This window comes from Canis aureus, chromosome 21, assembly GCF_053574225.1.
Source record: "Canis aureus isolate CA01 chromosome 21, VMU_Caureus_v.1.0, whole genome shotgun sequence".
NCBI lineage: Eukaryota > Metazoa > Chordata > Mammalia > Carnivora > Canidae > Canis > Canis aureus.
In genome coordinates this window covers 20,443,505-20,470,041 of record NC_135631.1, presented here as the reverse complement: position 1 = coordinate 20,470,041, position 26,537 = coordinate 20,443,505, and the positions used below count along the sequence as shown (strand labels likewise).

The following is a 26,537-nucleotide window of genomic DNA, read 5'->3' as shown; positions in this document are numbered from 1 at the left end:
GTTTTGTTTTGTTTTGTTTTGTTTCTGAGAGTGTGGCTCTGAGAGTCCATGGGCCTGTGCTTTTGAACCACAGTTTGACATACCTTTCTCTCCTTTTGTTTTGTCTTAGGGGGAAGACTTTAACTAGGGGTGCGCAGATGTGTGAGACCTTTTATTGTAAGAGTGGACAGACATCCCAGATTTCAGGCAAGTTCTGCAGTCGCTGCTTTGGGCTCCCAAACCTGAAAGAGTCAGAATACTTCTTCATTGTTCACATGGGAAAAGAAAAAAAAAATCAAAATTGGATCATTTCTCCTGATTCAAGAGTTAACTACTAAGGGGTTTGGGGAAAACAGCTTGGGAATACTGGAGTATTTTATTTGTAGCCCAAAGGGTGGATTTTGCATGCTCTGGAGGGCAGAGGTGGTTGCCCCTCAGATGGCCCCAAGCGACTGAGTGGATCCCTTCCTCAAGGAAAGGCCTTCTCCTGCCCCGGCTGCAGGTCATCCTCTGCTGAGAGGTAGGCCTACCTGGCGTGGGCCCAGGATTAACGCCTATGTTCTTTGCTAACAGAGCCCCATATTCGAATCCCGTGGGATCCCGCGGCCCCCAGCCAGCGCCAGCATGCAGAACAGTAAGTGCCTCTGGTCTTTCTCAGACTTCGGGCTGGGGACACGCGGACTGGTGGGTCAGGGGAGGGCGCAGAGGTTCGGGGTGTCCACGCTGGCCCGGCAGTCCGGCTGGAGGGAAGAGGCCCGGAGACCTGAGGCAGCTGCGCACCGCCCCCCCCTTCGTGCTCAGCAACCCGAGAGGGGAGGACGTTTGCTCTGCTGTTCTCGCTCCTGGAAGAACAGGGGCTGAGCCCTTCGGAACAGCCCGCTAGACTTTGCGAAGCCGAGGTAGAGAAACCCCATCCCCCCCAAATCCTGTAACTCACACCCCCTCCCCGCCCCTGCCCGGGCTCTGACCCCAGAGAGAGGCTGGGCTGAACAGGGCGGGGCGGAGGCTTCTCCTAGTTGTGCGGGGAGAAGGAGGCCCCTTTGGGTTTAGCCAAGACTGAATGTCTCCGCCATCCGGGCGGGGTGGGGGGCTCCCCTCCCTCAGTCACTCTCAGGACAGCTCCTCCCCTCCCCACCCCAGCTTTGGGCCTAGAAGGCAGAGGGAACGGGCACCTTGGCCTGCGGGGTGTGTGTGTGTGTGGGGGGGGGGTAGAGGTGGTAAACTGGACCCCTGGGGCTGTTACTGACCAGAGCAGGTTTACTGAGTCTGGGAAGAGAGTGGGTGTCGCGCCCTGGAGCTGGAGAAGCCCTGCCCTGGTGGCTGCAACTGTGTGGGTTCTGCTCGTTCCAAGCCCACAGAGCCTTTGGTTCCCGGGCTCTAGTGCCTTCCGTCCTCTCTCTGCCCAGGCCCCTCGGGCCCCAGCCCACCCAGCTGCTCAGTCTGTGGGTGCTGCTATGCGGCAGGGCTGGTCTGGAGCCCCGGCCTGGGGCCTGGAGACGCAGCGAAACTAGGCCCGGGTTGTGAGGTGCAGAGTCTGGGCGCAGTTTCAGGGGTCAGCTGTGGTAGGAGTGCGGGAAAGCCTGTCTTCTAGCAACCTTCCCTTGCCGCCCTGCAGACTTCGGGGTCCTCCAGGGTCCGATCCATGTGCCCTGGGAACGCCAGCCGCCCCAGGTGCTCCCGCGGTTGGGGGGCGCCAGGTGCTGAGAGCACTCAAAGGTGGCGAGCGTTGGCTTCGTTGTGCAGACCCGGCCAGGCCCGGGAGGGACCCTCCGTGGGGAGGCAAAGGCTTCGGCCCACCTCTCCTGGCTGCTGGGCTGTCCCCGTGCAGCGCGGCTCCGGCGTGGGCTCCGGCAGCTCCGGCCCGGCCGCGCAGCGCTCAGCGTTGGCCGCCGCGGCCTGGCGGGCAGGCCCCGAGGGGCGCGGGGTCGCGGGCCGGCCTGCGGGGCTTTGTGCCGCTCGCTCCCGGGTGTGCGCGAGGCGCAGAGCATCCAAATTGACACCATATGTTTTCCTATTAGATGCTTCGCGGTCGAATTCTAGGCGCGTAATCATCGCCACTGGGCGAGAGCGCCAGGCGTCCCTAGGGAAGGGACACAATGATTGAGGCTTAACCTCTGAAGGGGACTTAGAGCTGCGCTTCCTCGCTGCCTTTTCGATGCTGGCAGAGGCAACCTGGCCCTGGCGTCTCCTGGGCGAGCACCCGCCCCCGGTGGCTCGGAGGTGGCCGGCTCGTTCTTTTTGGCAACGGGGGGAGAAGGAGGGAAGCCTAGGATGGAGGCGGCCTCACACACCTTGGCATCCGTAGACTGGGAATTGCCCAGGCGGTGGGAGAAGCCTGGAAGGCCTTTCGGTCCGTCTCTGGGGACAGCCTCTCTCCGGGAAGGCTCCCTTTGCCCAAAGGGAAGACGCCAGCAGCTGGAGCCGTAGATCGGTCTTGGGAGGCAAAGGGAAGCAATAAAGGGAACTTAGGAGAAACCGGAAGCGGGGACTAGGCCTCGCTCTGTAGGAGAAGCAGTGTCCCCGCGATGTCCCCGCTCTCTCTGGGCCGGTCGGAGCCCAGATCCCCCAAACGCCTGTCACTTCTCATCGAGTTGAGGCTCTGCACCCCCCACCCCCCCTCCGGTGAGGGCCCCCCCGCTCTGCCCCAAGCCTTCGGCTACCCTGAAAACGCGGCTCCCCTCGAAGGGGAAACGAGTGCAGTTCAATCTCGTCTGAGTGATCTACAAATAGGGACGGAAAGGGTCGTTTTATCACGGTCCCGTTTGTCGTGACGATGCAATTTCCCCGAGCGGAGCACTGTCACAAAGTGACAAGGCTGCCACAAGCGCCCCGACTGATCTTTTCAATTAGCCTTCCATGCATGATCCGGAGCGACTTCCGCCTATTTCCAGAAATTAAGCTCAAACTTGACGTGCAGCTAGTTTTATTTTAAAGACAAATGTCAGAGAGGCTCATCATATTTTCCCCCCTCTTCTATATTTGGAGCTTATTTATTGCTAAGAAGCTCAGGCTCCTGGAGTCAATTTATCAGAGGCTCCGAGGAGAAGAGAGAAGAGGAGAGGAGAGAGAGAAGGGAGCTGAGCAGGAAGCCACGTCTTCTCCTGGAAGGGCTGCTCTCTAGAGTCGGGGCTGCAGGTTGGAGATTTTTAAGGAAGTGGAAATTGGCAATTGGCTTTATTTGTGTGCCTGTGGTTTCTGGGGAGGGGGCTGCAGAGGGGTGCTAAGTCCCTTTCTCTATTCTCTAAGATTAGACAATGGGGGTGAGGTGGTGAGAATAACAAGATAAAGGAGGGATAGAAGACTCTGTGGTGTGCTCCTTTCTTTTTCTTTTCGCTTTTTGCTAATATCTGTGGTTGGCTGGGTGGAAGGCCGAGTTTAGCAGCGGAAGTAAAGCGAGCTCTGGCCGGTGCAATGGACTCCAGGCTCTTGGCCCCACTGCTGCAAGCTGGACTACTTTGTGTTTGGAGCCGATCTGGGGCTCCGACCCTCACGCCTGTACTGGATGCGCAGGTTGGGGTTCACCTGCCACAGATGTGCTGCCCTGGTTCTTCTCTACTCCCTTCCCATCTCTTTATATATATCATATTATATGTGTATATATATATATAATATATCATAATATATATATTTATTTTTTTAAAACTCTGCTGCTTGTGCCTTCGCCAAAGTTTGGAGGGTGACAGCAAACGTTTCTGGACTCTGGAGTCCAAGGGAACGCTGAAGAGCTGTAGGGTTTGCTATCACGGTTCCCACAATCCAGAGACCTTAGAGATTGGGTGTGGGTTCTGTGGAACCCACATTTTTGCCGTGACATTCGGAGAGGATCTTTGGGAGGATATTTTCTGAGAGACGGTTTGCACTTTATGGGTTCAGAGGCTGGCTGGGGTGTCTGTGAAGAGGGGCACCTGGGCCGGGGCACAGCAGGAGTGATAGCGGTAGTGAGGTGCGTGCCTTCTTGCTCTTAGGCATGTGTCTGTTTGGCGCTTCTGCAGTCCAGTGGGCAGGAGCGCGGCTGTGTGGGGCTGGGCTGCCCGATGCCCCGCATGGTCGTGTGGTCCCGTTGTCGTTTTTGATCGATAGCAGGGACCCAATTGCTGAGGTTGGCATGGGCTGGCAGGGAGCTGAGGATGCATTGTGGTTGTCTTCTCTTCCTCTTCTGCTCCTTCCTCTTCCTCCTCTTTCTCTGTACTCCTCTTCCTCTCCTCTCCCCCTTGCTCTGCTCTCCTCTCCTCTCCTCTCCCTTTTCCTCAGGTCACAGCGGAGTGAATCAGCTCGGTGGTGTCTTTGTCAACGGGCGGCCACTGCCGGACTCCACCCGGCAGAAGATCGTAGAGCTAGCTCACAGCGGGGCCCGGCCGTGCGACATTTCCCGAATTCTGCAGGTGATCCTCCCGGCGCCGCCCCACTCGCCGCCCCCGCGGCCCTCCACTCTCAACGCCCTCTCTTCATTTCTTACTGTAAACGCTGCTAATTACGGACCCCCTCACCCACCCCACCCCATCCCTACCCCACTCCCCCGCCATCCCCGCTTTCCCCTTTCCTTCCAACATCCTTCCCTATCTCTTTCAACCTGGGTCAGTCACATAAGATAACTCCTCTGCTTAAGAAAAAAAAAATGTGCGTGTGAATTAAAAAAAAAATCAAACACCTTTCTCGTTTCATTTGGTAAAAACATGAATTGTGGTAACAGCGTATGAACTATAATAAGCTGAGTTGTATAAACCAGCATAATTTCATTCCCCTCTCCCTCATCCCATGCTCACCTCAGATTCTGAGATATTTGTTTGCATTCTTCATAATCATGAAGAATATATATTGATTTTAAAAGGCAAGTGCTATTTACCTCCCCACCTAACTCACATTTGCTCAACTGGGCATATTTTTAAAGGAAAATAAGTAACATTTTAGTTTATTTTCCTCCTTTGCTCATTAAAATAGAACACTACTTTCAGCAAGGTCAGCACAAAGAAATGAGTCTGACTTCGTTTTGATGCATCTTCAGGCAATGTTTAAGAAAACAGTTTTTTAAAAAAAATTTAGTTTTTTTTTTAGTTCAAACTGTTTGAAAGTATCATCATATTTGTAGTTTTTAGGGCTACAAATGTAATTTTAAGAAAAAAAAGCTCTCTACAGTAAGTTCTCATACCATTGAAGGTATATTTTTGTGTTATAGACCCATGCAGATGCAAAAGTCCAAGTGCTGGACAATCAAAACGTAAGCTTGTCATTGTTTAATGCATACTTAAACAATTTTATTTTTGTCTTGAAATTATTAATAATGTGGTTTTCTGTCCACTTCCCCTATGCAGGTGTCCAACGGATGTGTGAGTAAAATTCTGGGCAGGTATTACGAGACTGGCTCCATCAGACCCAGGGCAATCGGTGGTAGTAAACCGAGAGTAGCGACTCCAGAAGTTGTAAGCAAAATAGCCCAGTATAAGCGGGAGTGCCCGTCCATCTTTGCTTGGGAAATCCGAGACAGATTACTGTCCGAGGGGGTCTGTACCAACGATAACATACCAAGTGTAAGTTCACCGAGAACATTCCCCCTCCCTGCCCTAAGCCCCATGCTCTTTCCTCTCTCCTTACACCTGCCTCCCCTCCTCCTCCCTACCAGTGTCATTCTGTCTCTGTCTCCTCCCTGCTCCACTTAGGTCACCTCTGTAGCTGGGGGTGTTGAGAGGAAAACACTGACCTTTTTTTTTTTTTTTTTTGACCTTCTGGAAAATGGGAGTCAAGTGTGGGGAGCTGTTCACCTTATTTGCATGCTGCAAAGTAGAGGGTGGAGGCGCTCAGGGAAAGGCACTTGAATCAAGAAGGAAAAGGAAAACGAAAACCAAATTCTAACCTCCTCCAACTCAGACTGCCTGAACCTTCCTTCAGGTGTCAAACATCCACTTTTGCCCTAATTTAAAACAAAGTGAAAGAAGGCTCTAAAGCAAGTCTAAGTCTTTTTTGAGGAAATCTTTGAACAAAGATTAGGTCAGCACAGACAGCCAGCAGCCGTGAAGGAAATGCCCTCTCCATCGCGCATTCTCTGCCCAACTCCGTTTCCACGCCCCAAGTGATGGCTGTCATTCTGTCCAAAATGTCTCTGCAAATCCACCCACTGTCCCAGGATGGCTGGGAGCTTGTTTGTTTGTTTGTTTTTGACGTGTTCAAGGTTGTTCTTTAAGAGAGTGGGTGTGCTGAGATGGGGACGGAAGATAGGGGACTGCCTTCGGGAGACGCTACCATTTGGTTTGATTTTGGTTTGATTTGCAGGTGTCATCAATAAACAGAGTTCTTCGCAACCTGGCTAGCGAAAAGCAACAGATGGGCGCAGACGGCATGTATGATAAACTAAGGATGTTGAACGGGCAGACCGGAAGCTGGGGCACCCGCCCCGGTTGGTATCCGGGGACTTCTGTGCCAGGGCAACCTACGCAAGGTAAAAACCTGAGCACCCACTCTTGAAACTCTCCATATAGGCAGCCACTGGCCCATCTTCTCCCCCAACTTTTCCCCCTCTTCCTCACTTCTGTGCTTGAAGAGTGTAGCGGAGGGACTGTCTAGAGGCTCGGGACACGTGGACTTACCCCGTGTGAGGGTAGTATTTGTCGAACTATCTCGTTGGCCTTCGAATTTGAGGGTTGCGTGGGTCAGGAGTAGTAAGAATGTTGCTGGTGCGTGTGCCCACGTATATCATGGGCAGGAATATGCGTGTGTAAGAAGTCAGCTGAGTGGTGCCCTATTCAAATTTGCCATTAAAATGCAGGCAGAGCCCCCTTGCTGTAGAAGTGTGTGACAAGTTAACACACTGACAGCCTGCGAGGTAAACATAATTGTATCGTTTTGCTTTTTGCCGTAATTGACAAATTATGTGACTATGAGTAGGGTGCATAAGAAAGGGCGGGCAGCGAGATGCGGGGCGGGGTACAGGATAGGGCAATTGGAAGTGGTGGTCTCCCAACTCAAACAGCCTCTGGTCACCTCTGGTCATTGCCTCCGCTCCTCTGGGCCCTCCCGGTTCTCACCCTGTGTGGGTGGTGACTGCACAGAAGGGTGGAGTGAGGATGCTGTGAGCCGGCCTGCGGGGTGTCCGGAGCTGCTCCCTGGGGGTGCAGGGCGGGGGGGGGGGTGGTGGCAGCTGGGAGGAGAGAAGGAATCTGGAGGGTCGCAGGATCCGTGAGAAGGAATGGAGGAAGAGGAGCAGATGGGGGGTGGGGTGGGGCCAGTTGGCTTGCCCCTCCCCTGCACACCCCGAGGTAGCTTGGTCAAGAATAGGAAACAGTTTACTCCGAAGATTAATCGGTATTTGTTGTCCTTGTGACAAGGAGATAATATGCGGGATAATGGGACGTGGCGCCTCAGTCCCCGGAGCAGGACGCAGCCCGGGGGCTCCGGGCCGGGGGCGGCGGCGCGGGGCGCGGGGCGCGGGGCGCGGTCGGGGCTGCCCGGGGTCCCTGCGCTCCCGGCCCCGCTCCGCGTGCCCCGCGCCTCCGCGGAGCCCGGCCCGAGAAGGGAAAATCGGTAACAGTATGCGAAATATCTGGTACAAAGGATGCTTCTGTCACTCGCAAGAATTTGTTATGGGAACAATCCTGTCGCTCTGTAATTGCTCATTAGAGAACGTTTTGTTTCTCATTAAGGCGACATGAATAAGCGTCTAGTTGAAGGAGACAGCTGTAGAAATGTTCCACAAGAGACCTCTGGACACGATTCGGCACCAATTGCCAATTAGACATGTCAGTTTTAAGAGCAGGAAACAATATAGGACGGACACTGGGAAGATAGGGAGCGAGGCGCTGGCTCCGCGGCTGCCCGCGCGGCCGCAGGCCCGGCCGAGGCCTCCCTCCCGATGCGCGGGCCCCCGGCTCCCCCGGGCGACCCCGCCGGCCCGACCCCGCGGCCTCCGGGGTGCAGCGGGCACACCCGGGGATGCGCGGCCTCGCCGGGCCGCGGGGTCGCGGACGGGACCCGGCGTGACGGAGCGCGGGGCCGCACGCCCTCCCTGACCTCGGAAGCCGTGGGATTCCCGCGTGCGCACGCCGGGCCCCCCCACGCGCACCCCCACCCCGAAGTTGGCAGCGCGCGCCTCGAGCCCCTGCAGCCCGGGGTCCCGGGGCGCCCTCCCCCGCGGGGGCTGAGCCCCGGGGCCTCCGCGGCCTGGCCCCCTGGGCGCCGGGGCTCAGGGTGGCGGGGGGCCTGGAGGAGGCGCGCGCCCCGGCGTCCCCGAGCCCGCACGCCAGCCCGGGGCTGCAGACCGGCCCCCCCCCCCCCCCGCCCCGCGCCCCGCGCCCCGCGCCCCAGGTCTCCAGCGGAGGCGGCGCCCGACGCGGGCGGCTGGAGGGCGGGAAGCGAGGGCCGCGCAGCAGCGCCCCTGTGCTGCTGGTGGCGGCGGGAGGTGGCGCTCATCCAGGAGCTTGGAACTTCTAGGCGCCGACGGGCCGGAGAACGCGGACGCGCCCGCAGGAACCGGGGTGCGGGGTGCGGGGCGCGGGGCGCGCGGGGGCGCGGGGGGCGCGCAGGGGCAGGTGCAGGTGCAGGTGCAGCCCGGGAGCCCGCAGGCCCCTGGGCGCCCCGACCCCCCCTCCCCCTCCTCCTGTCCTCCGCCCCCTCCCCCCCGGCCCGCCCGGGGAGCCGTCTGGGGGCTTTAAAGAGTCCATTACTCCGAAAGCATAAGGCGAGGTTAGGTCTCAGAGGGAGACAAATACGGTTTCCATCTGATCAACGCCATGCGGCGGCGAATGAAGTCGTGACGGCGCGGCCTGACAACAAGAGACAACTCTATCCAGCCCCAATTCTCCGGCGGTTTGCTGGTTTTAGGGATCACGGAGACACTTTTTCTTATCTCCTCCCCCACCCCCACCCCCACCCCCACCCCCATAATACCCAGGCCCTCTATAGGATTTAGTCAGGCTCTTTTCAACAGATGCTACAATGTTTTGATCCGCGCTCCCGAGCTGAGAAGGTGCCGCAACCGGGTTGCTATCTTTTCTTGCTTGTTTTCCGCCTCACTGATTAAGACACTAAGAAACTAAGGAATGATTTTATTTCCCAGCGTCTTTTTTTTTTTTTTCCTTCTTCTCTCCCTCTCTCTGCCTCTCTCTCTCTCTCCCTCCTCTCCTTCTTCCAGGAAACAAATCCTATCCCCAGCGTCAGATGGTCCTGGGGCTGTGATAATGGGAGGCGCTTTCACTCGCCTTCTCACGGATTAGGCTGGAAGGTGGACGGCGCCCCTTGAAGGCCCCTTCTCTGCGCGCTCCGAGGGGGTTGCCTTTTAAAGAAGATATCTTAATTGTCTGCCACTTAGGTTCATCATACGGAGAATTCGAGAATTGTCCAACTTTTAGTGTGATTTTCTTAAAAGCCTTAAGAGTGGAAGGTAAATCCACTAAAGGGGGAAAAAAAAGAAAAAGAAAAGGGCACCCAGTCCTAGAGAGTGACCTCTCCTTCAGTGCCTGGCTGCCAACAGTTGCTACTTGGAAAGTAGCAGACAAACTTGGAGCGGGGGCTCGCCCGCCCTGTGGGGTTTGGAGGGATCCTGCGGGCTCAGGTTTCCCCTGATGGGCCTCTAATTCCCCCCGCTCCAAAGGGCTCTCTATCCCATTGACCCCCTAAATGTCAGGTGTCCAGTGAGAGCCACGTCTGAGCCTTGGTTGGTGTATAAGAGACAGTGAGACACAGAGAGAGATTGGGGGGTGAGGGCTGGGAGCCAGGGGCAGGAGAGCGTGCAAATCTCCCAAGTTTTAAAATTGGGAAAATGTCAGAAAGGAGAGCAGAGAATGTTATTTGCAGGGGTCTTCTAGGGAGGTGGTGACCTGGGTAGCTTTGTTTAACTGGTGAGATCAGATATGCCAGAGAAGGCACTGGGGTGGGCATGAGTGACCTGGCAGGCACGAGTACCCCCCAACCCAAGAGAGGGCTGTGTTCCCCTGAGCACCCCTGTCTCTGAACATAAGATGGTCTGAGATTTTTGTGTTTTCCAAAAGCAATAACCCACAGGCCTCACTTCTAGTTAACTGGCCCCCAAGGGCTATTTCTAAAGTCCTTCTCGTCCACCAAATCTCAAAATAAAGTGGGGGAAGGGGGCTCTTCTTTCTTTCCACTTTGGAAAGTCACCTGGAAACTTGGGGCAGGAAATTAGTGCAGACACTTGTGCCCACACACTGAGTGTCTCCCTCAGCCAAGTAGCCCTCTCCTAACTCACCAGGTCTCTGAAGTAGCGCTGGAGGACCTAGAGTAGAGCCTGCCTGTTTAGGGACTCTCTCTCCCTTGTCTTCCTTTTCTCCTTTCTCTCCCTGTCTCCTTAGACCCTTTGGCGTCTTTTTCCTCTCAGCACTTTTTTCCTGTCCTTCTTCTACCTTTCTGGTCTCTATCTCTTTGAAGCCCTCTTTCTTCCTCCATCTTTTTTCCGCCCCCTCCCTCCTCCTCTCCAACCCGCCCCGTCAGGGTCCCCGCATCCTCCCTCCCTGCTTCCCTCTTCACCCCAGACCTGGTCTCCATCCTCTCGGCCTTCCCCGTCCGCCCCTCCCACACCAGCCCGCCCCGGTCCCCATCCACTTTCCCTGCCTCCCCCCACCCCCTGCCCTGGCCCCCCATCCACCCTCTATCCCCCCAGCCAAGCGCCCTAAATAGCATTGAGGCGCCTGCTCTTCGGACAGTGATTAATGATAGCAGAGCAGAGGGGTTAACACACTTCACTGAAAAGTCTGTTGACTGGGCTTCTTGTAACACAATGTGGCCCGCTGCACGCCTCAAGAGAATCCTTTTGTTGTCCGCGCTCATTGTGGCCTCAAAATTCTGCCCACGAAAGTTTGCCAACGCTCCTGCCCCAGGAGTTTAATAGTTTCCCTTACTCGCCGGGCATTGTGCGGCGCTGAAAAGCAGCCCCTCGCTATTCAAGTGTTGGTGGTCATCTCAATAGATCTCCAAGGGCCCATATGGTGGCCAGTGCCGATGAATCCGCCTGTTTAAATGGGGGAGAAAGTTGGGGTTTTAAAACATTTCAAAGTTCCTGAAAAGATCCCACTAGATCCTGTCACAATTCCCTGAACTCTTTGAAGGCGCTGCCTATTGTCTCCTGGTTATAAATGATATTCCTGGCCAAGTCGATTCCCACCAAGGCGCCCCTAGAGGCCCCTCCCCGCCCCCAAATGGCCAAATTTCTAGGATGGGGGGTGGGCAGCCCCTGTTGGTATCCCTTGGGGGCCTCAGGACCCAAGACTTCGGACCCAGCTTGCAGTGGCCCTGGAGGCCTAGAGAGGGCTGAGTCCTCCAGGCTGTGGCCTCAGGAGCAGGAGGCAAGGCGAGATACAGCTAGCCCAAGTGTGCATCTTGCCCTCCAAGCAGCAAGGGAAAACAATAAAACTTTCCCCTGTTTAATGATAGAAATTACATTAAAAGTGGTGGAAATGCCCTAATTAAAAATGTACCACTTAAATGATATGCCAAGGATTCAGCTGCAGCATAGCATATTTAGCTAGTTAGTGAACTCTCTACTATTTCTTTTTTAAAATTACACGTTAAAAATTTAAAAGAAATCTTACTTTTCTCTGGTGCAACACATTACAAAGAATGGACAGTCCTTTTATCTAAATATAAAATTCCATTTTCAGCAATTATAGCCTGTTCTTGGTGATGATATAATTACAGCTGTGCTCGTAATAGGTGTCAAGGCAAAGCGCACTCATACAATAGTTGAATAAAACTGCAGAACAATGCGAGCATTTCTAAATTCACAACCTTTAAAATGAAATTGACTGTGCAGAATTCAAATAAAAACTAGATAAATATTTTTTTAAAAAGATTACAAGCTTGGTTTGGTTTCTTAATAGCATTTTCTACAAACCTATCAACATCTAATTGATTAGATAGGAATTACTGATTATGGATCAGCTGAAATCTTGAACATCATTCTTCTATTTTCCCAACAGAGCTATAGGTAAATAAATTCTGTGGGGAATGGGGACTGAGCGGGGCATTCGGGACTCAAGGTTAGTTATCAAAGGCCATTTTAATTGGAAACTTCAGCGCTTGTTATTCAAAGATCTGCCACTCTGTAACGTCTATGTTGTAAGTCTCTTCCTGACAAAAACATAAAAACGTAAAAACTTGATAAAAAAAAAAAAAGAGAGAGAGAGAGAGAGAGGTAACGGATGTCACTAATGCCTTTTATTAGGAGAAGGCTGACGCCGAGTGACCCAGAGGATGTCTTGGTGAGACTGTCAGGATGCACTGTGCTCTTGGACTGTAGGGCTATTCCCAGGCCTCTTTGGGAGGCTCCAAGTTATTCCAGATTTCTCTTACTGTCCTATTCTTTTTGTTCCAGATGGCTGCCAGCAACAGGAAGGAGGGGGAGAGAATACCAACTCCATCAGTTCCAACGGAGAAGATTCAGATGAGGCCCAAATGCGACTTCAGCTGAAGCGGAAGCTGCAGAGAAATAGAACATCCTTTACCCAAGAGCAAATTGAAGCCCTGGAGAAAGGTGATGGAGTTTTTCAAAGTAGAGAAGCAGTAAATCAAACTAAATGCCACATCTTCAGTACAAAGAGCTATATTTAGCCAGGGCCCTTTGCATAGAGAACTGAAAAGGTTTTTCTTTTTTCTTTCTTTCTTTCTTTTTTTTCCTGGGCATCTTTTCAGTGTGTGTGTGTGTTTTCTTTCTTCTTTTCATGTACCAGTAATTCAAAGAGTGAGAGTCTGACTTCTCATAAAGAAAAAAAATGATGATTTGGCTCATTCAGGCCACTGCAGGGTCCTCGAATGAATGTCATTCCAAAGAAAATTTAACTTGGTTCGAGTGGGATAGCTCTTTCAAGCATCAGTCAATGCCTGGACTAGTAGCATTTGTAAGGGGATTGGTTGGAGGTGACAGAAATGGGGAGGTGGGAACCAGCTTGATCTAGGGCTTGGTTGACACATTTTGTGTCGTTCTGGCGCAACACGGAAAACTCAACTTACTCTTTCAGAGTTTGAGAGAACCCATTATCCAGATGTGTTTGCCCGAGAAAGACTAGCGGCCAAAATCGATCTACCTGAAGCAAGAATACAGGTACCCAGGGACCACGTGGTGTCATGCTTTGTGACTCCTACCATTTGCCCTTTCTGGAGACAAAGGTGCTTCCGAGGAGCACCATTCATTTATATAAACAGTAGAAGATTCAGTCTGCTAAATGATTTGCTGCCCCTGGGGGACTGGTCCTGGGGGTGGGGAGGGGTGGAGGTGCCAGGGGGGAGGTTAAGCTGGGAGTAGGCAAAGGCCTAACCCCTTCCATCTGATTTCCAGGTATGGTTTTCTAATCGGAGGGCCAAATGGAGAAGAGAAGAAAAACTGAGGAACCAGAGAAGACAGGCTAGCAACACACCCAGTCACATCCCCATCAGCAGTAGTTTCAGCACCAGTGTCTACCAACCTATCCCACAACCCACCACGCCTGGTAATTTGCATATTCATTCTCCTCCTACTAAATGTGTCTAACCTATTTGTCCTGGCTCGGACTTTCAGCATGATTGTCTGTACTGTCCTTCTCCTGCAGTTTCCTCCTTCACCTCTGGCTCCATGTTGGGCCGGACAGACACAGCCCTCACAAACACGTACAGCGCTCTGCCGCCCATGCCCAGCTTCACCATGGCGAATAACCTGCCTATGCAAGTAAGTGAGGCCCCTGGCTGGCTGTGGAACGGCCCCGGAGAAGCGAGGAGTGGGTCAGGGCCTGCAGACCTCACTGGCCATGCATACGCCCTCGGGAGCCTTTCTCACTGCGGTGATTGGCCTCACCAGTCAAGTTTTAACACTCAGTCCAGTCTTTGAGCTGGATTGATGGATTGACTGATGCATGCTCTGAAAAAACCCATAAAAACCAAGTTAATCCGCCTCTTGCTCAGAGAGAATGGTAGCTTCATAATGTTGGGTGGGGATGGGGAGTGTTTTGGGTACCGGTGAAATTTGTACCAGAAAGCAGAAACAATGCTGGCACATTATTGGATAGTAAGGGGTTGATATACGTAAATCTGGGTTTTATTAATATGTTCATATTAATGAATACATAACTGGTGTATGCATTTTGGATATTATTTAGAGTATATGTGATAAACTAGGGAGGAAGGAGAAAAGGATCAGAAATAAGATTTATATTTGCATCGTAGGATATACTTTAATAGGGAAGAACAATGAGTTTTCTCTCTGTATCTTACAATAAGAAAAGGGATAGAGGTATTTGCTAAAAGTTTAGCGTGTCTTTGTGACGTCATTACATAAATGATGTAATGCGTCTGTGGCACTCCTGGCTGCCTGGCTGTGTTGATGTTCTTCACTTGGTCTAACAAACTGCCTCTACTCTCAGCTCTGTGGAGAATGCTTGTCAGCTCCTCTGCATGCAAGGCCCTGTCCTGGGCTACTAGCCCTTTCTGATGGAAGTTGCACGAGGCAGGTGGGGTTGACTACAACTTTGGAGGGGGATGGATTCTTGATGGAAAAAAACAAACAACTGATCTTTTGGTGGGCCTTCTATAAAGCAGGGCCTTCCATGGTGACTTTCCCAGGGCTCCTGTTTGTGCAGTACCTGGAAGGTGCCGGATGGTGGGAGACTGGCCAGCCTGAGCCCCTGCTGGAAACAGTGCTGGGGTTCCACAGACTGTTTACTCACCACTGAATGTCTTTTGACGAATTTAAACTCCAGATAACAAAGAAACAAAAAATAGATGTTTCACAGTCTTCAGACTAAAATAGGAGCAGCTAGGGAAGCAACTTCAGAGGAATTATTCACATGTTGATTTTTATTGCATCTGGATATTAACGGCCATAGATCAACTAATATATGTTAAGGAATTAAAGGCCCATTGGTTGGTGTTCCTGCAACTGCTTTGGAATTTTCCAGAAGCCAGGTTGCTTCCAGGAAATGATTTTGGGAATTAGCAACAAATGCAAGCTGAAATACTGGCAGGGCCCCAAAGGCCTGCTTGCCTCTTTGAACCTGATGTTCACAGTCGTCCTCTGACTAGAATAAGGCAACTGAATGTCTTGTTTGGTCTTGCAAATTATGGCAGCATCTTGGTTTCTGCCAAGACAACAAAATTTGTATGTGAGAAAACACTTAGAAGCAGTTACATAGGTGCTGCCGCTCTACTAAGGTCGTTTCCACCTATAGACTGGTGTGGGGTCCACCTATTTCAGATGCTAACTTTTGAAAGTTACACAACTTATCTAAAAATAAAACGTAAGAAAATGAAAAAGTTATTAGTAATTCCACCTTTCAGAGAAAATGTACTTTCTGAATTTTGGATTTGGGGGGCGGTGCTGGTCTGTCTGTCCATCAGTTCATCCTGTTAACCAAAATCTTCGACCATTTTGCAAAGGGTAGGTGTCTTCCTCTGAACCTTCTCTAGTGTGTCCCCCTTTCTGAGATGGTGAATCTTGAAAAGTTCAACATTTCTGCAGTTTGCAGAACAGAGTAGTGCTATCATCTCCCTTCTTCCTGGCATTAGGTTTCTATTAATTCCTCCAATCTTGCTGGCCTGGCATAGCTCCGTGTGAGCTCCTGAGGGATTTTTGTCTCAGCTCTGTGTATCTCTTATTCACCTAGGAGAAAGTGAATTAGAAACCTCTTTAATGTCCCCAGTCCAGACACTTAGAGGGTAGTTTACGGATAAAACCGAAACTGGGGGGATCCCTGGGTGGCGCAGCGGTTTGGCGCCTGCCTTTGGCCCAGGGCGCGATCCTGGAGACCCGGGATCGAATCCCATGTCGGGCTCCCGGTGCATGGAGCCTGCTTCTCCCTCTGCCTGTGTCTCCGCCTCTCTCTCTCTCTCTTTCTCTCTCTCTCTCTGTGACTATCATAAAAAACAAACAAACAAACAAACCCAAAAAAACCGAAACTGGGCTTTTAGATCTATAAGGAAGTCACAGCTAATTTTTAGGAGAGGGCTAGATGTTTACTGACACTTCTGACCATTTTAATCTGAGATCATTACTGATCTGCCTCTTTAAAGAATCTTTAATCCCATAAGTCCAACCATGAAAGGCTCCCAGGGACTCTGAGCCTACTTTATAGAGAACTCTTCCCACAGTTCTCTGCCCAAAGCTTGAGATACAGGATTTGGGGGTCAGTAGATTCCCAAATAGATTGGATTTGCAGGAGAGGAGGTGTGTTTTAATGCAAGTCCTCATGCTCTAGCTTCTCTGGAGATGCCAGCAGAGGTCCAAGATGAAAGTGGACAAAAACCGTATTAATTTTATGGGTAGTGCCAACCATCTGGCTAGACAGTTGTCTGAACGTATAGTCCTTTTAGGCAACTTCACCCTAGCAGTGGGCAGTGTGGAAGGACTGGTTGGGGGCCCGATCATCAGGCTATCATACTGAATATACGAGGGCGTCTTCAATGATCAGACTGGTTGGCACAGCTCCAGGGGTGGGGGTGGGGGGCTGGGGATGTGGCTGTGTGACGTGCTGCTCAGTAACTATTGGTTTGCCTTTCTCTCTCAGCCCCCAGTCCCCAGCCAGACCTCCTCGTACTCCTGCATGCTGCCCACCAGCCCTTCGGTGAACGGGCGGAGTTACGATACCTACACGCCCCCCCATATGCAGACCCACATGAACAGTCAGCCAATGGGCACCTCGGGCGCCACTTCCACAGGTGAGCCGCCCTTCTCTGCGGGCCGCACGGGGAGGCGCGGAGGTGGCCTTTACAGCTTCTTTTGCCAGGGGGGGACCTCCCTCCACTGAAAGTTAACCTTAAGAGAAACCTCCTGGCTTCGTGTGATGGCGTGTTTTAACTCTTTGCTGCTAGTTCTCTGGGGGAAAACTGATCAAGAGGGGGAAATTCAGTCAAGCTAGTTAGTAACTTGATGCCAGGTAGACAACAAGCAAAGTTGTTTTTCCTGAATTTCGTCATAGAAGTTGTATGTGAAGGCAGGGCCTGAGAATGTAAGTTTTCTGGAGAGGGGTTATTAGCCAAAGCTCAGCGGCGAGGGCCCCAGAGTGAGCGGATGGTGGGCCTTGTCAGAAGACTGCTCTCCCTCCCTGCTCCTCCGTGCCTTTCCTTGCAACCGAAGAAGTACTGTATTGGCTTTCCAGAAAGAGTTCTATTGCTGAAGTTCCTAACATCCAAACAGATGGAGGTTTTTTGGTTTTGTTTTTTCTCTCTTTTGTATGGGAGGACTTGGGATCGAATAGATATGTGTAAACATGTTACCTGGTTTCGGAAGGGGCTACTCCGTTGGTGTATTTTTGGAGATACCTTCAGAATGTTAGAAAGTATTAGAGATTTTTTTTTTTAATCTATAAGTTCATAGTCCATGCTTGTCTCTCAAAGGGAATTTCTACATGGCTATTTCTTTCATCCACTTCTAGGACTCATTTCCCCTGGTGTGTCAGTTCCAGTTCAAGTTCCTGGAAGTGAACCTGATATGTCTCAGTATTGGCCAAGATTACAGTAAAAAAAAAAAAAAAAAAAAAAAAAAGGAAAAAAAAAGAAAAAAAAAAGTAAAAAAGGCTATATTGTGTTAATTCAGTCAGTGACTGTGTGGACACCACAGTTGGGCGTTCAGGACGGAAAGAAAAATGGCTGTTAGAAGCACTTCAGTTCTGCAGTTGTGTCCTGTGTTGTACCACTGGGGAATGGACTTGAAACAAGGACCTTTGTATCCAGAAGGCACGATATCACTTGGAACAAATCTTCATTTTGGTATCCAAACTTTTATTCATTTTGGTGTATTATTTGTAAATGGGCATTTGTATGTTATGGAAAAAAGAACAACCTAGACTGGATGGATGCTTGATCTGTGTTGGTCATGAAGTTGTTAAGAAAAAAAAAAAAAAAAAAAAAAAGGAAACCATGATCAACAAGCTTTGCCACGAATTGAAGAGTTTTATCAAGATATATCAAATACTTCTACCCGTCTGTTCATAGTTTATGGACTGATGTTCCAAGTTTGTATCATTCCTTTGCATATAATTAAACCTGGAACAACATGCACTAGATTTATGTAAGAATTATCTGTTGGTTTTCCAAAGGTTGTTAACAGATGAAGTTTATGTGCAAAAAAGGGTAAGATATAAATTCAAGGAAGAAAAAAGTTGATAGCTAAAAGGTAGAGTGTGTCTTCGATAAAATCCAATTTGTTTTATGTCAAAATGTAAGTATTTGTCTTCCCTAGAAATCCTCAGAATGATTTCTATAATAAAGTTAATTTCATTTATATTTGACAAGAATACTCTATAGATGTTTTATACACATTTTCATGCAATCATACCTTTCTTTTTTGGCCAGCAAAAATTAATTGTTCTTAGATATAGTTGTATTACTGTTCACAGTCCAATCATTTTGTGCATCTAGAATTCATTCCTAATCAATTAAAAGTGCTTGCAAGAGTTTTAAACTTAAGTGTTTTGAAGTTGTTCACAACTACATATCAAAATTAACCATTGTTGATTGTAAAAACCATGCCAAAGCCTTTGTATTTCCTTTATTATACTATTTTCTTTTTAACCTTATAGTGTGGTGTTACAAATTTTGTTTTCATGTTAGAGTATCATTCTAAACCAACGGTTACTTTCATACCTACTCTAGTTCTTAAAGAAATAATTCTTATCATTTCATTAATTAGAAATGTGTTAGGAAGAAAGCTCCACTCAAAGCTGTGTGTATAGATCAGTGCCCATCTGTACCCACAACATACATATAAATGGTCACATTCCCCAGCTAGCCATTTAGTTCAAAAACTCAGTCTAGAAATAATTTAAAAATGCAACAAGCTATTAACTAGGAATTGTCTTTGGAATTAGGGCTGGCATTTTCAATCTGGGCAGATTTCCATTGTCGGCCTATTTCAACAGCGATTTCACTGAAGTATATTCAAAAGTAGATTTCTTATACAAGACTCTCTGAAAGCTGTCGCTTTTCTCAAATAGGTCCTCTCCCTTTTCTCTCTCCCTCCCCTTTGCACAAGAGGCATCATTTCCCATTGAACCACTACAGCTGTTCCCATTTGAATCTCGCTTTCTGTGCGGTTGTGGATGGTTGGAGGGTGGAGGGGGGATGTTGCATGTCAAGGAATAATGAGCACAGACACATCAACAGACAACAACAAAGCGGACTGTGACTGGCCGATGGGAGCTAAAGGCCTTCAGTCATTGGCAGCTTAAGCCAAACATTCCCAAATCTATGAAGCAGGGCCTATTGTCGGTCAGTTGTTATTTGCAATGAAGCACAGATCTGATCATGTTTAAAGTGGCGGCACGCAGGGCAGGGGTGCTTGAGCCCAAGCAAAGGATGGAAAAAAAATAAGCCTTTGTGGGGTGGAAAAGGCCCGCCTGAGACCTTTATTTCTGTCTGTTTGGTGCAACATATAAGTCAATATAGATAAGTTCTCCTCTGTGAAGTTTAGGCAGAAGCTGGGGGTCCTGGCAGCCTGGCTGAAATGCTTGCAGAGGCAGAAACCTCGAGGGACAAAGACACACGTCCACTGAATTGTACTCTGCTCTTTTGTTTTGTTTTGTTTTGAATCCCCAAAGGCAAGTGGTCAGAAATATAGAAATTAATTGGGAGGCTTCAAAAGAAGAGCCTTCGGGTTCAACATCTACTGTTTCCTGGGGGAAGGGACTGCTCACGAACACAGAACTGTGACTCAGCCGCGTGGCATGCTGCGTATCAGTCACTTTATCCCACCAGAGCTGCTGCACGTTCAGAAACGCCTTCCTGGGCGGACTGCAGTGTTTACGTGTGTGCATCTAGGTGTGTTCCGTGTCAGCCTCCACCGCGCTCGCACACGCGCGCCGTTGGTGCCGTGGCGCGTGCAGATGCTTCTCCTCCTGACGTTTTGCAGCCTCTAGTCCCTGAGGGACACGTGCCCAGGGAGCCGTGTGGTGCGGGCTGCAGCTGCTGGCTGGCTCGCTTCTTCCCCGCGAGAAGGGACCCCTTCCAACTGGCTGCGATCTGGGCCAGGGTCAGGCAGCCAGGGCTGGCCCACGGCTCTGTTGTGTCCACGGCGCCGACTCTGGACAACTGGGTGCGGTGCTTTGGGTGCAGGAGCCGGGAAGGGGAGAAGGGGAGTGTTGCGGGAGCGGAGAGGGGGGGAGGGTCCCCGAGGGTGGGCATGCCAGCGCGGGGTGCAGCCTCGTTGCCCCCAGAGAAGTGGCTGCTCAGCTGCAGAAGCTCGCTGGTCCAGCAGGACAGAGGCGGCCCTGCCTTCTGCCTTCACTCTAGGGGGGCGGGTGGTCCTCCCGAGTGGAGCTCCAGGCACCCTCCGGGCCAGCATGGCAGGCGCTGCTTGCAAGCCGTGCCGGGGACGTGGCCTTTCACTCGCTGTTGAAATCATTTATTTTTATTGATTTACCGATCTAGGTATATTTATGTATTTATCCACGGGAGTGCTGCCGGGATGCTGTGATGCCATCTTCCAGGATGGTGACCACCTACCTACGTGTGTTGTCCTCAGGAGGATCGCAACACTGACAGCCTGTGATTTTTCTACAAACTTGACTTAGGAAGACCAGGTGAACAGAAGTAGAACTGAGCGTTTGAATAAGAAACATTCAAATTACTGAGTAAAAAAACCCCTGCTTTTTACTACAATGAATTTCCAGAATATCACCCCCCCCAACCCCCGCCCCGGCCCGCAAAGCTGGGCCTCCTAACTCTTAACTGGTAAACAACTGGCTTCCTGATGCGGCCCACAGAAGCATTTCTGCCTACCTTTTCCCCACCCCAATCAGAACCAGGCTTCCTAAAATTCACTTGTACGGTATTAAGATTTAGCCTTGTTTTGTGAGTTTTTGCCATCTTTGGATGATGTCTGTATTCTGCTTATTTCTTTTTGCGCTGGGCCTCAATGGGAACACAATTACAAAAAAAAAAAAAAATGCTTTTCTTCTCTCTATAATGTATGGCTCACCGAGGCCAAACACAAATTCTTCCCTTTTCTGTTTCTGGAGAATAAACCTCATCTGTGGCATTTTTTTGTTTCTGTTTTTGTTTGGCCCAGTCCTGAAAGATTTCACTGTTCATTTTTGAAGTTCAAAGTGCAAGTTCTTAGAGTTAGTATTTAAGTTTGCTGGTGTTGATGGTGAGACTATCTTTGGAAAGCACTAACGGGATGTTTTAGAAATGACATTCATAATGGGCTCTAAACAAATGAATAGGGGTCCCCCCCTTCCCTTTTGTGTATGTGTGTGTCTGATTCTTTAAAATTAAAAGACAAGGAATTGATTGCATGCAGAGAGTGTTGCTTCCTTTTGAAGTGTTTTTTTTTTTTTTTTTTTTTGGTCTAGTGTTAGTATTTGCCTGGAGGGAGAGATAAAATATAAATGGAAGAGGAGGAAGACAAATGTGGAAATTGTCTGGTGGTGGCTAAACAGAAATTCAGAAGGTCTTAAAACCTCAGCACCTGAGAGCAGGGTGCGGTAGTCAAAATATTGACTCCTGTTAAAGGAAGGCACATCCAATGCAGGAGATGAATACTATATAGGGTTATGAAGATTTAGAAACATTTAAAAGATGAGGACATTTCAAATACTATGTTTGGCACTGTTACTTAAATATTTATATCTCTGAGACAAGCTGATGATTGAAAAAAAAAATCTGTTCAGGGAGTTCATAATGTATCACAATGATCTGCATACCTACTGTAGCATTACTGAAGACCAGTATTTTTGGGTAGTAAATGATTAGCATATGGATAATTGATCATGTTTCCAGAGGAAAGGACAACACATTTTAGAGTGGGTTTTTATCAGAGGAGAACAAAAGTATATATCCCTCTGTAGCTTATTTTCACAAAGCCTACCTACCTAGTGAATCAGAACAACGAAGCACATGGATCTGAGTTTTGGAAAGTCCAGCTATTATTATTGTTCAACATGCACTTTTACTGAGTTCGAAAAGTTTGTTATATTTAAAGTAAGGGTTCAAATATACACATTCAATTTTTATAGTATTTATCTATTTGCGAAGCATATATTAACTAGTAATTGGGTGTTAATTTTATAGACATGGCAGCCAGAGTAGTAAATCAATGACCTATTAAGTATTTTTGACAAGTAATTTACATATCTGATGACCTCACATTTCCTTTTCAGAGTCAAATGCTATATAATTGTTTCGCTGTGTGTTTGTATAAAATGCATCACAACATGGTAAGAAAAAGGTTAGAGTTATTAAAATAATAACCCAACTAAAATATTCATTTGAATTTATTCAGATTGTTCATAATGCTTTCAAAGGACATAGCAAAGCTTTTGTGGAGTATCTGCACATTATTTATTATCTATGGACTAAATTGATTTTTGGAAGTTGCTTTAAATTTTAAAAGCACCTTTGCTTAATATAAAAGCCCTTTAATTTTAACTGACAGATCAATTCTGAAACTTTATTTTGAAAAGAAAATGGGGAAGAATTTGTGTCTTTCGAATTAAAAGAAGTGAAAAAAATAAACCAGACATTCTAAAAAAAATAGAAGAAACCTGATTTTTAGTACTAATAAAATAGCGGGTGACAAAATAGTTGTCTTTTTGATTTTGATCACAAAAAATAAACTGGTAGTGACAGGATATGATGGAGAGATTTGACATCCTGGCGAATCACTGTCATTGATTCAATTATTCTAATTCTGAATAAAACCTGTATACAGTGTGTGTTTATGCTACAGTGGGTTTTTTTTTTAAGTGACTGACATTCATCATATTGGTTAGACAGTTTTAAAAACCTAGTCTTTGTTTTCTACAATGTTGTCAAGAACAAATAAAGTATAATTTGTGGTGTATTACAAGCAACTGCTTAAAAATGCTAGTTATAACTGCTTCAAAATTTATTCTAACATATCTGAAGATGCATTTTAGAAATTCAGTTTCTCCTAATGGATTGTTAAGCAGCTCTTTAAAACACTGAGATACTTTCACTGCAATGCAAGTTACTTTTTAACCTTCACTTTTTGTCTATTTGTCAAAAGCTTTGAGAATATGGAAACAGGATTCAAAAACCCAGTGTTTTATAAGGAAACTGGTTCGATGTGCTATATGCCCCCCAATACGTGTCTGCATGGTTCTAAATGTGCATACCCAACCAGTGTTCCCAATTCACCAAGGGCTTCCCTGATGCAATGGAAATCTGACTTAGTTTCAGTTTGCTACTTTGCCTCAGACCTATGTTCTGCAGAAACATCTCACCAAGCTTCAAAACATGCTTTTCCCCCAGCATTAATGTAGCTGTCAGTTTGAATTTCAATTCTGAATTATGCCTGTTGACGTAATTTCATAGTGCTGACTTCAGTTGTTTAGGATTACTAAACAGGAGACCATCAACTTCTCTTTCTATGCTTTTTGTCACTCAAGCTCTTTATATTTATTAACTACTATGGCAGACTACTGATCTTCAATGGCATCTTAATCCTGAAATATTTTGTATTCATCAATTTAATAACAGGATGCATAAATGCAAATTCATTTTATTAGAACCTTCATACATTAGCAAGTGAGTTTTCCACTTAAAAAAAAAAACAACCTGGGCATTTTCTGGTGGCAAGTGACTTTTCCAGAAATAGACAGACACTCTTGTTCGTATGCGGTTACGAATTTCATCCTGGTTTATACTACCTGCTGCAATAGGCACTGACCGCGAACGAAGTGCCTTAATGCGCGGACACCCGTGACCACTGCAAGGCACTTGGAGCTTCTGATGCTTTATTCAAAAATGAAATTACCTGTTTTCTCTAAAGAGGGCCGAAAACAACTCTTAAACTGAAAAGTACTTTTGCCGTAGTCTTTCCGGCTAAGGAGTCGGTTTAAGGAAAATGAAGCACGGTGGCCTCGTTCCGCAATCCGGACTGTTTTCCGAGGACTGGAGGGTCAAATCGTTAAGGAAAATATTTACCTAAGCTATTAGCGATCGTAATGAGAGTGTCCTAGAATCCCGCGTGCAACGGCTAAGGAGGGATCGCTAGAAGTCCAGGTGCTTCCTGCCTCCGGCCATCACGCCACACTCCTGGCCCAGCAGCCTGGAGGATGCTGCGGGAATCTGTTTGCTCGAGCGGCTCACTGTGTCTGACAAGTCTGGAGGCAAATGCAGCCGCTGCAGCAGAAGATTTCAGGAGGAAAGGAAGAAGAGGAAGAAGAAGAAAAAAATTAATTTTGCTTTAGCTAGTGCACTTCAGAATACAATATTATGCTCTGTTGATCAGCATTTAGTCTTGCATGTGAAATTCCTGCTAAAACAGTTCCTTCAGACCGAAACCCGCTGTAATCACATCTTATTCCTCCCAGGTTTTTATAGACTATAGTCATGGCACACACTGGGGCAGGAAGCTTCAGCTGAACGTCTCCAGAGTCCAGACCTAAATGTGCTCAGATTCCCCTCATTTGGGTCAAGATGAGAACATGTAAATGCACAAATAAAGGCGCAACTTGAGAAATGACACTTTTGTCGTAATGGTGGGGTTGTTGGTGGGCTTTATTTGCCAGGGCTCCAAAATGCTATTTTTAAAGTGACTATAGCTTTTCAGTAATTATGGATTCCTGCAAATGCTTTTCTCCCTTTGTCTATTAAGTTGACCTGATGATTCTATTTCAAGGCTATATACTTTCTTTAGGGACTTACAATTTTTGTAGAAATACTGACATAATGAAAAAAAAAGATACCAATTGAAGGATCAGTATTTTTTATATACCCAGGTAAGTCAGCTCTGACATTTGTTTATGGTCTTGGTAAGTTTGTTTTGATGTATGACACTGGTCATGTCTTCAAAAGTACAGTGTGGCTTTGAACATCTCCCCATCTTACTGTTTTTCTGCAGATAGAGGCTGATTCAAGCAGATGCACTGACTGACCATAATTATACAAACAGTTATTGTAATTAGGGAGAAATATTCATATTTCAAAAGAACTTTTTTTGGTTTTCAAAAGGATCTCTATCAAATTCCTTTAACTATCAGTGCTCCCAGCCTATATAATTTTCACAAAAATCCAGATTGAAAGGAACATGTCTGCTGTGTGAGGCACAGAGTGGGTGTGGGAGGCTAAAGGTAAGTGAGGTAGGATGGAGTGTCCGCTGATGACTAACCAAAGCGTTACAGGAGTGAAATGACCTGGAGACAACCTATCTGAAACTCTTCATTTGGAAAACTCCCTATAATATGGAAGAAAAAAAAAAAAGATGAAAAAAGCAGAACTATTATTATTATTATTATTATTATTATTATTATTATTATTATTTTGGTCAAAATACTATGACCTATAAGCATATGTTCTGGATAATTTCTTTCCTGGGAAAAGGCTTGTTTAGTGTCATGTAAACACAAACTGTGTGCAGAAGATCAAAATATTTTAAAACAATTAAAATTTTTTTTTGAAAATACTCTTCTTTGGTTTCAGTTTGCCTGTACTTAGTTTTTAACACAAATATATACAGAATGGAAGACACTATTATAGATACATGATCAACAAAGATGTTAGAAGGTCAAGAAAAAGCTGTCATATCCATAAAGTAATATTCGTAGGGTAATACTCATTTGTATCCATATATTAAATAGCTAAATGTCTATTTCTTGAATGATTTTTAAAAAGCTCAAATAAAGACATACTTGTTCCTTTGTTTTAAACAAATTTTTCATTTCTTCATAACCTGTTTTTTGTTTTTGTTTTTCCTCAGAAAGGATTTTAGGCAGAAATGAAAGCATGAAAGGCTCAGGAATCTAAAAGACATGCATCACTCTAAAGTCTGAGGTTATGAATGTCTTTGCAGTGTCAACTCTATCAGTGCTCATGTGAAGAAACTGGAGAGAAAGAGACATTTAATTATTTATTTAACCTTCACTTTTTTTTTTAAAGATTTTATTTATTTATTCATGAGAGACACAGAGAGGAGAAAGAGACATTTAATATGTCTGAACTTTCATGTTTCTTTAAGATCCTGTAGTTACTGTTAATGAGCAAAAGAAAAACGCCTGGGATACAGGCATGATCTGAAGGTTATCTGGAACTTCAAGAAAATACACCATAAAAAGTGTGTGTGTGTGTGTGTGTGTGTGTGTGTTTGTGTGTATACTTTTGGTGGGACCTCATAAGGATTATGTCAGATGGTGATTAGGCTATTTAGGAAATCAACTGGACTCAACAAATATTTAGAGTTTACTCGAAGTAAGGTGAATAGAGCCCCTTCCCCATTATCCAGGAACATGAGTAAAGACAAGCACACTGGTAACCATCACAGCGAGCACTCCAAGTTATGTCTACAAGAAGGGAGAGACAAAGCAGAAACCAGGTGGGGGAAGGGGAGAAGAAAGCCTCATGGAGATGGCCTAGGTATTAAATTATGAATGGATTCTGACATGTAGAAATGGTGATTTGCTTAACAGTGGAGCTGATACATCTTCACGACGCTTTCGGGTGAAGGGTCATACGTTCCTGATAATCGAAATGAGGAAACTAGTGTAGTTGTTCAGAACCAGCAGAATACAATTTATTTTAGGAGCTTACCTATTTGCTAAAAATTTCTCTTCCTCTGCTTCTCTAGGCAATGAACGTGAGCCAGTTGGCCGAAAGCCCTTCATAGCAAAAGTAGCTAAATGTGACGTGTGACATGC

At 47.5% G+C, this 26,537-nt stretch overlaps 2 protein-coding genes across 7 annotated transcripts in view; one reads left to right on the top strand and one right to left on the bottom strand.

Annotated features, from left to right (window-relative positions):
- Positions 1-106: 106 nt before the first annotated feature.
- Positions 107-17,797, top strand: PAX6 (paired box 6). Of its 4 annotated transcripts, none has more exons than XM_077863447.1 (12): positions 107-186; positions 553-613; positions 4,231-4,361; positions 5,153-5,194; positions 5,289-5,303; positions 6,244-6,409; positions 12,293-12,451; positions 12,936-13,018; positions 13,253-13,403; positions 13,503-13,618; positions 16,449-16,599; positions 17,316-17,797. In XM_077863447.1, exons 2-12 carry the CDS (start codon positions 604-606, stop codon positions 17,399-17,401), a joined length of 1,110 nt encoding a protein of 369 aa, XP_077719573.1. In that variant the 5' UTR covers positions 107-186; positions 553-603; the 3' UTR covers positions 17,402-17,797. The 4 variants fall into 4 exon arrangements, with proteins under 4 accessions (XP_077719573.1, XP_077719571.1, XP_077719574.1 ...); XM_077863445.1 differs by having other exon boundaries at positions 5,289-5,504; XM_077863448.1 differs by lacking the exon at positions 5,153-5,194.
- The window catches only part of ELP4 (elongator acetyltransferase complex subunit 4), a 252,914-nt gene continuing 238,490 nt past the window's right edge, over positions 12,114-26,537 (bottom strand). For 2 of the 3 annotated variants that reach the window (XM_077863449.1, XM_077863450.1), the window contains exon 10: positions 23,389-24,027. In XM_077863449.1, coding sequence (XP_077719575.1) covers positions 23,896-24,027 — 132 coding nt within the window. In that variant the 3' untranslated portion in view covers positions 23,389-23,895. Of the gene's footprint in view, positions 12,397-23,388; positions 24,028-26,537 lie in introns of those variants that run through there. The other variant, XR_013360053.1, reaches the window with a different exon arrangement.